Below are 12,527 nucleotides of genomic sequence, written 5' to 3'. Positions count from 1 at the left end.
TTCTTCTTGCCCCCTCCCTTTTGTGCCCCTGTATTCGTGGCAGAGGGTACGAGAAGATGGGCTTCCTTCTGTACGCCCCCCCTCTGAGAGTTGGAGGCTCTTGCTTCCTTCTCAATGACCGAGGAGGAGACGTATGGGGCGGGGTGGGGGCAGATGGCGTCAGTGATCCTCCTGCCAGGAGGACATTGATTTTGCCTTGTATTGTCCCCACTTCCTGCAACAGGGCGTCATAAGCCACCCTGAACTCAGGCTTCAGGCCATCAGGGTAGATCTTCACAGGGCGCGGAACCCCTTGAATTGAGGGACCCATGATTGTATCCATGGGGACCTCTGCCTGGGGGGCCGGCGCCGGGGAGATCACCATTCTTTCCCTCCCTACGTCCTTCCCGTTGCGGGAGGAGGTAGGGGGGAAGTAAGGTATTCCTCCTTGCGTTGGGGAGGGGTTTATGCCCCTCCTCGTCGGAGCTGTCGGAAGTTTGGCATCGACGGGCCCTCTTCCTGTTATGCCCGCCTGTGATCTGGGAGGGAGGCCTGTTCTCAGTGAGGCGTCTTCTTAACCTCTCCACCTCCCTCCTCAGATCGTGGTTCTCCTTACGGAGGTCTTCGTCTCCTACCTGGGAGACCTCTGTGTCCCCCAGTTGGCCTTCGGTCCTGGCTCTATTCACCAGGATACTGGCCGCTGCTCGGCACACCGCCGTGCTCTCATCCTCACTCCCCATCTCCATCTTCTCCTCGGCTGTTGTTTGAGGAGACATTGTTTCCAAGGGAGTGATGGCGGCTTTGGAGGTTCCTGGAGTCTAAAGAGCGCGTTGCCCATAGCCGCTGCTTGCGACTGCAACGACTCTATTCCTGAATCCACACTTTGCTTTCTTCGCAAGAGTCCCCTGCGATCCCCGGCTAGTGCTAGGGGTAGGTTTAGCGACCCCCTTTTTCGATCCGCTCCCCCGTAAAATGCGAGGGGTGATCTTAACTCCCTCGATCTTTTTAACCAAGACACGCGGTTCCATCCGCGCGTTCGAGCCGGAAGTCCTTAGCGGTATTCTACTACCGCCTTCCTTAGTCGTCAGTGGCGTACTTGGCGTGGAGTTAGAAGTGGAGGGCTGATGTTCAGTCCCCGCTTCTGTATTCTCCACTCCTTTCCTTTCTCCTTTTTTAGTTGTAAGTAGATTTTTAGTTATAGGATTCATTTTTATTTCATCCCGTTCCCCGTGGTAGCTCTGTCGACTGGGTATACCCTCACCGGCCGGGAGTGCCTCGAAACGTGACCGCTACACTCCCGACCGGGTCCCAAGTTCCCCCGGGGGGTCGACATATGCTGCTGGTCGGGGGATAAGCATCCCCGACACAGAGCTCCAGTCCCTTACTTACCCGTGAGGGTTTTGATGCCCTCACGGGCTTTCAGGGGTCCCTCGCCTCCGACCTCGAAGGCACTACCACGGATGGCGGGGGCTCCATGGATGGTTGAGGTGAAGTCGCCGCTCCCCCGCCTCACCTTATCCGCCATGGCGACCGGCTGTTATCCCTCCCCAGATCCTTGAGATCTGGGGAAAATGCGCCGTCCCGGTGATTGCCGTTTCGGAAGGGGAAACGGTCACGCCTACTCGCAGTACACCTACTCACCGCCAGACCCCGACCCAAAGCTGCCAGATCTCCGCCGCAAGCAACATGCAACACGGCGTGTAGGGGGTAATGAGGATGTGAGCGTAAGCGTACGTGTGAGCTCGGCGCTTCGGCTAGCTTCGGATAGTAGAAGAGGACAGAATACAGTCTTCTGTCTCCTTCCTACCAAGCTGGCAACGAAAGACGGGCGACGCGCGACACTGCTCGCTTCTCGATATCTCAATGCGTGCGACAGCGTTAAATGTTTTTCCCTTATAGCTTTTTATATTATACACATATTTTTTAACTGATAAATATTAGGCCCTGCGCACAATAGGAAAAATATTAAATATTAAATATTAAATATTAAATTTATAGAAAGAGAAAAAGAGAAGAGAAGAGTTCCTTTCTCTTTCTCTCGTTCTATAAATTTAATATTCAATATTCAATATTTAATATTTTTCCTATTGTGCGTAGGGCCTTAATCTATTTAATATATTTTTTAACTGATAAATATATTATACATTTATCAGTTGTAAGAAAATATCGATATATTTTTTCATGTGAAAAATTAAATGACATAATTCTTATAAACAAATGTATATACACTCACCCGCAAAAAAAGCGGTACACCTAAAATTTGAGAAAATTTCATCAAATTTTAAATGATCATAACTTGGTAAATAATGATGATAAAAATATGTTTAAAAAAACAAAATGAAGGCTGTAATGTCCACTTTAAGAATATTTAAGTGGCAATTATGCTCAGCCATTGTTTTCAAAATGGCGGATAAGGAAGTGAAAGGATGTAAAATTGATTATTAAAGGATCGAGTTTGGGACGGTGCACGGCGTAAATCAGGTAACGCAGCCCAATGAGACCAAATGCTCGTGAAAGTGTGGAGTGTTATCTTTAAAATGTTTTTTTACCGAGCTCGATACGATGATTTTTCGCTGAGTTATTCCGAATTTAATTAAAAACGCTCTTTTTTCTTCTTCAATTTGCAGCTCAGCGAATAATTATCGTATCGAGCTCGGTAAAAAAGCATTGTAAAGGTGATACTCCACACTTTCACATGCATTTCGTCCCATTGGGCTGCGATACCTGATTCACGCCACGCACTGGAGCAAAGCGGGAACCTTTATTTATCGGTTTTGTATGCTTTCATTTATCCGCTATTTTGAAAAAAAATGGTTGCACATAATTTCAATTTAATTTAGGTGTGTGTGTGTGTGTGTGTGTGTGTGTGTGTGTGTGTGTGTGTGTGCTCGTTTGTATACCACAAGGATAAGGACCCCGTGGTTCGTCAGCTCCACAGTATTTAAAGACTCCAAACCCTCCTTGTGGCGTGTGTGTGTGTGTGTGTGTGTGTGTGCTCGTTTGTATACCATAAGGATAAGGACCCCGTGGTTCGTCAGCTCCACAGTATTTAAAGACTCCAAACCCTCCTTGCGGCGTGTGTGTGTGTGTGTGTGTGTGTGTGTGTGTGTGTGTGTGTGTGCTCGTTTGTATACCACAAGGATAAGGACCCCGTGGTTCGTCAGCTCCACAGTATTTAAAGACTCCAAACCCTCCTTGTGGCGTGTGTGTGTGTGTGTGTGTGTGTGTGTGTGTGTGTGTGTGCTCGTTTGTATACCACAAGGATAAGGACCCCGTGGTTCGTCAGCTCCACAGTATTTAAAGACTCCAAACCCTCCTTGTGGCGTGTGTGTGTGTGTGTGTGTGTGTGTGCTCGTTTGTATACCACAAGGATAAGGACCCCCGTGGTTCGTCAGCTCCACAGTATTTAAAGACTCCAAACCCTCCTTGTGGCGTGTGTGTGTGTGTGTGTGTGTGTGTGTACGGGCGCACGCATGTGTGTATTAATAGTGGGTATAACCTCCTCGTGCGCGTATTACCTCATTCATACGATCAGGCATACTCTGTATTAGTCTTTTTATTTCATCCTGCGTAATTGCATCCCATGCATTTTGAAGAACTCTTTGAAGTTCTTGCAGTGACTGAGGTGCAGGTACGTGATTTCGTACTTTCTTGCCGAGATTGTCCCACAAATGCTCAATGGGATTTAAATCCGGACTACTTGCTGGCCAAACAAGTCGATTTATGCCAACTTCATCGAGGAAATCAAACACTCTTCTCGCAGTGTGTGGTCGAGCATTGTCTTGCATAAACAAGAAGTTCTCTCCGATAAAGGGTGCATACGGAACAACATACGGAAGGAGTATGTCTTCCACGTATACATCTGCGTTCATGTTCCTGTCAAAAAAGTGCAAATCTGTATGAGCGTCCGCTGAAATACCTGCCCAAACCATCACAGAGCCTCCATTGTAGCTGTACCTTTCACTTACAGTACAATCTGCAAATCGTTCTCCACGACGACGATAAACTCGTTCTCGTCCATCTGGAGAATAGAGACAAAAACGAGATTCATCGCTAAAGAGTACTTTGCCCCAGTCTGCGTAATTCCAGTCTCTATGCGCAACTGCAAAATTGAGTCGAGCTACGCGATGACGACCTGTAAGAAAAGGTACAGCCGCTGGCCTGCGCGAAAACAGATTTTGTTCCGCTAATCTTCTCCGAACGGTGTCAACGGATACATTGCAATTGTAGACATCCCTTAAATTGTTTCGAATTTGAACAGCTGTTCGATGTCTGTCTCTTAATGAATTTAAAACAATAAATCGGTCATCGTTTTCATTGGTACGTCGAGGGCGCCCAGAACCAGGCCTCCTCTTGAAAAAATTGGTGTCTAAGTACCTGGCATAAGCACGTTGCACAGTTGACACTGACAGATCAAGTGCCTCAGCAACGTATCTTCGACTTCTGCCATCTTCAATTAAAGCAACAACTTGAGCAGCTTTTTCTGGAGTTATCGTTGCCATAATCGAGAAGTAATTTCGAGAAGAAGTAATTAATTATGGTTTCAATAGATGAAGTCGCAAGGAGCAACGCGTCTAGAGAGCTAGCAAATCAATCGCATAACTTGTACTATAGTCTTTCAATGTACCTGGCATAAGCACGTCTCAAACGGAAAAAACATTGAAAGACTATAGTACAAGTTATGCGATTGATTTGCTAGCTCTCTAGACGCGTTGCTCCTTGCGACTTCATCTATTGAAACCATAATTAATTACTTCTTCTCGAAATTACTTCTCGATTATGGCAACGATAACTCCAGAAAAAGCTGCTCAAGTTGTTGCTTTAATTGAAGATGGCAGAAGTCGAAGATACGTTGCTGAGGCACTTGATCTGTCAGTGTCAACTGTGCAACGTGCTTATGCCAGGTACTTAGACACCAATTTTTTCAAGAGGAGGCCTGGTTCTGGGCGCCCTCGACGTACCAATGAAAACGATGACCGATTTATTGTTTTAAATTCATTAAGAGACAGACATCGAACAGCTGTTCAAATTCGAAACAATTTAAGGGATGTCTACAATTGCAATGTATCCGTTGACACCGTTCGGAGAAGATTAGCGGAACAAAATCTGTTTTCGCGCAGGCCAGCGGCTGTACCTTTTCTTACAGGTCGTCATCGCGTAGCTCGACTCAATTTTGCAGTTGCGCATAGAGACTGGAATTACGCAGACTGGGGCAAAGTACTCTTTAGCGATGAATCTCGTTTTTGTCTCTATTCTCCAGATGGACGAGAACGAGTTTATCGTCGTCGTGGAGAACGATTTGCAGATTGTACTGTAAGTGAAAGGTACAGCTACAATGGAGGCTCTGTGATGGTTTGGGCAGGTATTTCAGCGGACGCTCATACAGATTTGCACTTTTTTGACAGGAACATGAACGCAGATGTATACGTGGAAGACATACTCCTTCCGTATGTTGTTCCGTATGCACCCTTTATCGGAGAGAACTTCTTGTTTATGCAAGACAATGCTCGACCACACACTGCGAGAAGCGTGTTTGATTTCCTCGATGAAGTTGGCATAAATCGACTTGTTTGGCCAGCAAGTAGTCCGGATTTAAATCCCATTGAGCATTTGTGGGACAATCTCGGCAAGAAAGTACGAAATCACGTACCTGCACCTCAGTCACTGCAAGAACTTCAAAGAGTTCTTCAAAATGCATGGGATGCAATTACGCAGGATGAAATAAAAAGACTAATACAGAGTATGCCTGATCGTATGAATGAGGTAATACGCGCACGAGGAGGTCATACCCACTATTAATACACACATGCGTGCGCCCGTACACACACACACACACACACACACACACACACACACACACACACGCCACAAGGAGGGTTTGGAGTCTTTAAATACTGTGGAGCTGACGAACCACGGGGGTCCTTATCCTTGTGGTATACAAACGAGCACACACACACACACACACACACACACACGCCACAAGGAGGGTTTGGAGTCTTTAAATACTGTGGAGCTGACGAACCACGGGGTCCTTATCCTTGTGGTATACAAACGAGCACACACACACACACACACACACACACACACACACACACGCCACAAGGAGGGTTTGGAGTCTTTAAATACTGTGGAGCTGACGAACCACGGGGTCCTTATCCTTGTGGTATACAAACGAGCACACACACACACACACACACACACACACGCCACAAGGAGGGTTTGGAGTCTTTAAATACTGTGGAGCTGACGAACCACGGGGTCCTTATCCTTATGGTATACAAACGAGCACACACACACACACACACACACACACACACGCCACAAGGAGGGTTTGGAGTCTTTAAATACTGTGGAGCTGACGAACCACGGGGTCCTTATCCTTGTGGTATACAAACGAGCACACACACACACACACACACACACACCTAAATTAAATTGAAATTATGTGCAACCATTTTTTTTCAAAATAGCGGATAAATGAAAGCATACAAAACCGATAAATAAAGGTTCCCGCTTTGCTCCAGTGCGTGGCGTGAATCAGGTATCGCAGCCCAATGGGACGAAATGCATGTGAAAGTGTGGAGTATCACCTTTACAATGCTTTTTTACCGAGCTCGATACGATAATTATTCGCTGAGCTGCAAATTGAAGAAGAAAAAAGAGCGTTTTTAATTAAATTCGGAATAACTCAGCGAAAAATCATCGTATCGAGCTCGGTAAAAAAACATTTTAAAGATAACACTCCACACTTTCACGAGCATTTGGTCTCATTGGGCTGCGTTACCTGATTTACGCCGTGCACCGTCCCAAACTCGATCCTTTAATAATCAATTTTACATCCTTTCACTTCCTTATCCGCCATTTTGAAAACAATGGCTGAGCATAATTGCCACTTAAATATTCTTAAAGTGGACATTACAGCCTTCATTTTGTTTTTTTAAACATATTTTTATCATCATTATTTACCAAGTTATGATCATTTAAAATTTGATGAAATTTTCTCAAATTTTAGGTGTACCGCTTTTTTTGCGGGTGAGTGTATATATATATATATATATATGTATATATATATATATATATACAGGGTGATTCAAAATAACCCCTGTGTCCCTGAAATGACATATTCTTGAATCAATTCAAAGACGATTTTTCCTTCGGCAAAATTTCGTCCGAGGCTTAGTTTTTGAATTATTAAAGGAAGTAGCTAACGTATGTCGAATACAAGAGGCAGGCAAGGGTGGCGCGATTCACCGTCAGACGCGGGTGCTTACGCGGGGCGCCTGCTGCGATCAGCTGGTCGCTATACACATACAGACACACATGCGAACATATACATTCTCTCTCTGTCTGTCTATCTGTCTGTCTGTCTGTCAGTCAGTCTGTCTGTCTGTCTGTCTCTCTCTCTCTCTCTCTCATTCGCTCACTCACCTGTAATTTTTTTTTTTTTACGAGAGGGGAAAATGCATTTTATGCATACCCACCGGTCGATCCAGTGAGTTATGTGGGACTCGAGTATCAAGTCGAATTACCAACTCGATACTCCCTACCCACTAAAAACCCCTCTCTTTTCACGAATTTCCTTTGACACACTGTCCCTCTGACTTCCCGAGATCTGTTTTCACATAACGTCAAAAAATAGTTATTATTACCTTGTTCGATGACTTTTGATGTATTGCTGTAATTGCTTGAAGGAGAAATGAATTTTCCGATAGATCGTACGTTCTCAAATTTAACGTAGATATCACGTTGCAAAAGACAAGAAATCCACACTAAATTATTAACTGAAAGTTTTTCTTCTTTCATGAACTGTATTCTTTTATAAACTTTAACGTAATCACATTTATTTACTCACTCGATGAGATGAGAAATTTACTAATGACTCTATCACTGATCACTATTAATCACTGTCGAATAATAACTGTTGGCGATTAAAAATCACTCGATGAAAGAAACACGCGCGGACACGTTACTACACGACGCGACGACGCGACAATGCGACGATAATTATTCGGCGACTGCAAGCAGTTTTTTGTCATGGTAGGTTGCGGTAGGTTAAGGTACTACTGGCGCTATCGAACGCGATCATGTGTTCGATTGAAGAATGCGGTAAACATAATAAACATTTAACATATTAATATTATTATTATCATGAATGTGTGTGATATCCATACATCGTATGATATCTATTTAAAAATTAATTAGATTAAATAAGTGTTTTTAAAATATTTATTACTTTTACTATTATCTTAAATAAATATTTAATATTAATATTTTATATGATAATAGTAAAAGTAATAAATATTTTAAAAACACTTATTTAATCTAATTAATTTTTAAATAGATATCATACGATGTATGGATATCACACACATTCATGATAATAATAATATTAATATGTTAAATGTTTATTATGTTTACCGCATTCTTCAATCGAACACATGATCGCGTTCGATAGCGCCAGTAGTACCTTAACCTACCGCAACCTACCATGACAAAAAACTGCTTGCAGTCGCCGAGTAATTATCGTCGCATTGTCGCGTCGTCGTGTCGTGTAGTAACGTGTCCGCGCGTGTTTCTTTCATCGAGTGATTTTTAATCGCCAACAGTTATTATTCGACAGTGATTAATAGTGATTAGTGATAGAGTCATTAGTAAATTTCTCGTCTCATCGAGTGAGTAAATAAATGTGATTACGTTAAAGTTTATAAAAAAATACAGTTCATGAAAGAAGAAAAACTTTCAGTTAATAATTTAGTGTGGATTTCTTGTCTTTTGCAACGTGATATCTACGTTAAATTTGAGAACGTACGATCTATCGGAAAATTCATTTCTCCTTCAAGCAATTACAGCAATACATCAAAAGTCATCGAACAAGGTAATAATAACTATTTTTTGACGTTATGTGAAAACAGATCTCGGGAAGTCAGAGGGACAGTGTGTTAAAGGAAATTCGTGAAAAGGGAGGGGTTTTTAGTGGGTAGGGAGTACCGAGTTGGTAATTCGACTTGGTACTCGAGTCCCACATAACTCACTGGATCGACCGGTGGGTATGCATAAAATGCATTTTCCCCTCTCTCGTAAAAAAAAAAAAAAAAAAAATTTACAGGTGAGTGAGCGAATGAGAGAGAGAGAGAGAGAGAGAGAGAGAGAGAGAGAGAGAGAGAGAGAGAGAGAGAGACAGACAGACAGACAGACACAGAGAGAATGTATGTGTTCGCATGTGTGTCTGTATGTGTATAGCGATCAGCTGATCGCAGCAGGCGCCCCGCGTAAGCTCCCGCGTCTGACGGTGAATCGCGCCACCCTTGCCTGCCTCTTGTATTCGACCCGTCATACGTTAACTACTTCCTTTAATAATTCAAAAACTAAGCTTCGGACGAAATATTGCCGAAGGAAAAATCGTCTTAGAATTGATTCAAGAATATGTCATTTCAGGGACACAGGGGTTATTTTGAATCACCCTGTATATATATGTATGTATGTATGTATATATATTCATTTTTAAGAATTATACGATTTGATTTTTTAATATGAAAAGATATATCATAATATTTTCTTACGATTAGCAAATATATATAATATATTTACCAGTTATAAAAATATCTAATATAACAAGCTAAAAAAGAAAAACGTTTAACGCTGTCATACGTATCGAGATATCGAGACGCAAGCAGCGTCGAAAATTTATATGCTCGTTATGAATCGAGCGGCAGTGTTCCGATTAGGGATTCTCTCTACGCGCATGTGCGGCAATACGCTGTCAGTGAAGTACCTTATACTAATAAAAAAGGGCACCGTTACCCAGCTATATAAAAACGTTTGAAAAAATTATAGATAAAAATATGTATGTGTGTATAAAGACGTTATATATATATATATATATAATTTAATTATTTTATACATATTAATTATTATAAAGGATAAAAGGAAAGAGGAAAAGGTTATATATTCTTTAAATAAAACACTATTTACAAAATAAAACAAAAATATTTTATTTGGCAGACATCTCAAAGAATACCAACATTTGTTGCAAGGGTAAGGAAAACTGCCAAAAACCTTACCAGTATTCATATAACAACAAAAAATTTCTTAATTAATAAATAATACTGACAATAATAAAATATAAATATAAAATTAAAATCTGAAATTAAAACTAAAAATTGCACAAATATTAGGTACTAAAACACAAATATAATATCACAGTTAAAATAAACATTTCATCATATTGCTAATAATAAAAAATAAAATAAAACCTGAATCTAATATCTAACGTAAGTCTAATAAAAAAAAATTGCACAAATAGCAGGTACTAAAACACAAATAATATCACAGTTAAAATATTACAGTTAAAATAAACATGTTATCATATTGTTAATAATAAAAAATAAAATAAAATCTGAATCTAATATCTAACGTAAGTCTAATACAACAAAATAAAATAAAATCTGAAAACATAACAGCATGAGAGTCATTATGGTTAGATGTATAAAATTAATTATATGAAAAAAATTATATAAAAAACATAATATAAAAATAAAGGTATATTAAGAACCATCACATGAATTGCCTGGTTTTGCATATAAATTTTGCGGATTGTGTAGTTTTAAATGTTCGGAATCTACATCAAAATTAGTACAATTAATGCCTTTAGCTTGAAAACTTGATCTTATTGTACATATCGCGGAAACAGTCTTGTTTGATAATCGATTTCTTTTTTTATTTTTAACATCATTAACAATAGAAAAAATTCGTTCGGCTTCTGCATTTGAGTGTGGAAAAGAAAGGACTGTTTCGACTAATGACTCTAAATTTGGAAACATTTTCTCGTCGTTAAAATTTTTAAATTCTAATATTTTTTTCCACATTAAATCTATTTCAAAAGACTCTAATTCTTTTTTTTCTTCATTATTAAAAACGGATGGTAAAATTGTCCACTCGAAAGCTAATTGTGTCACATCAATGTGCCCTATACGCGTTGCTATTAAAGTTAAGTCTTTAAATTGGATTCTACTTTCATCGTAAAGCGCAATTTTCGGCTGTAAAAACATTAATTGTTGAAAAACAATATCATTGTATGGCAAACGTTTTAACATTTCGCGAATGGCAGTTATATAAAACTGTAAACAAGTTAATTTAATTTCTTGCGCGCATTCTGAAGGTAATGTTTGTAAAAAACTTTCACATTCGGGTCCAACATTAATATCATTAATATTTCGAAAATTATTTTCATCTTCTACATTAAAATCAACAATATTTTCTAAAACTTTTGGGATAACAACATTTGACGCTATTTCGCGAATTAATCGATGGCTGTTTTCGAACAAAGTATGGATCAACACTTTACGCGATTGAAAAAGAGCATTAAAGTTATTTAAAAAATTTAACGAATATTTTAAAAATAATAAATACGCTTTAATAAAATGGTCATTCAATTGACTTAAAATTATTTCCGCAGATTTTAATTTATCTTCTACCACAGCCAAAATAAAATAATTTTTTAAAACATCCCAATTATTTAATAATCTAACAATACATTTATGTAATACTAACCACCGAGTATTCGACAATTTTAAAATTTTATTTCTTTCCACGTTGAAATAATCCTGAAATTCACCTAAAATTGCGCATCTCTTTGCACTACCTGAGATATAATTAGCAATTCCTCGAAGCAAATTTTCACAAGATTCGGGAAGTTTTTCACAAGCTCTACTTGCTATAAGCGCGGATGAATGGCAAATACAATTTAATACAACAAGACTCGGAATTTCTAATTTTAAACGCGACATAAAAGAATTGTTGCATCCAATCATTACAGAGGCATTATCACTTGCCATTCCAACAATATTTTGTAAAGGAATTTTATTTTTATCAAGCATACTTTTAAAAATTTCAAAAATTTTGTTCGCGGAACAATCTGTTGCATCTAATGCTAATAGATCTAATAATTGCGTTGTTACTCTTTTTGTTAAAGGTGAAACATATTGTACAAGAACACACATAACTTTAGTTTCGGAAATATCGGTACTTTCGTCTATTAAAATGGAAAATTTTGAATTTTGAATATATTTAATAAGTTCTTGCACTTCGCGTTTTGCAATTACTTTGGTAACAATGTTTGTACATTTATCTCGAGCTAGTGAAAGATCTGACACAACTTCAGGCTCTGCACAGATATCTTTCAACAGTGGAATTAAATGATCCGCGGAATAAAAAGAAATATTATGTTCAGCAAAATATGCTGCTAATTTTATCTCTGCGCGTTTCACTTTTTCCGTATGTGACAAAACGACTCTATTATTACTGTCTAAAACATTGACATTTAAATTTTCTTTATTTATATTTAATTGTTCTAAATGTGAGACCGATTGTGAATGACGAATTAAATTTGCTTTAAAACATGTGATGGTTTTATTGCATGCAAGACATAAAGCTAAATCTTCCGTAGGATGGCGAGCTAACCATCCTTTAAAAATATTTTCATCTAACCATGATGATTGGAAATGTCTAACTCTCGATTTTTTAGCTCCTTTTCGTATAAAATCGTCCAT

General features: G+C 39.5%; 1 protein-coding gene across 1 annotated transcript; it reads right to left on the bottom strand.

Annotated features, from left to right (window-relative positions):
* Positions 1-10,992: 10,992 nt before the first annotated feature.
* On the bottom strand, positions 10,993-12,527 carry LOC145968428 (zinc finger protein 862-like). The gene is made up of 2 exons (XM_083093873.1): positions 11,513-12,527; positions 10,993-11,015 (listed from the first exon to the last, which is right to left on the bottom strand). The coding sequence occupies exons 1-2, from the start codon at positions 12,525-12,527 to the stop codon at positions 10,993-10,995; spliced, it is 1,038 nt and encodes a 345-aa protein (XP_082949999.1).

Source organism: Camponotus vicinus, unplaced genomic scaffold (assembly GCF_025532165.1).
Source record: "Camponotus vicinus isolate PSW18456_S1 unplaced genomic scaffold, iyCamVici1.0 SCAF_3, whole genome shotgun sequence".
Classification (NCBI taxonomy): domain Eukaryota; kingdom Metazoa; phylum Arthropoda; class Insecta; order Hymenoptera; family Formicidae; genus Camponotus; species Camponotus vicinus.
The sequence above is the reverse complement of the archived record's forward strand: the minus strand, read 5'-3'. Positions and strand labels throughout refer to the sequence as shown.

Coding starts and splice junctions, on each gene's coding strand:
- LOC145968428 (XM_083093873.1), bottom strand. CDS start 12,527: ATGGACGATTTTATACGAAAAGGAGCTAAAAAATCGAGAGTTAGACAT. Junction 11,016..11,512: donor GTGGTTAGTATTACATAAAT/GTATTGTTAGAT, acceptor ATGTTTTTACAG/CCGAAAATTGCGCTTTACGA.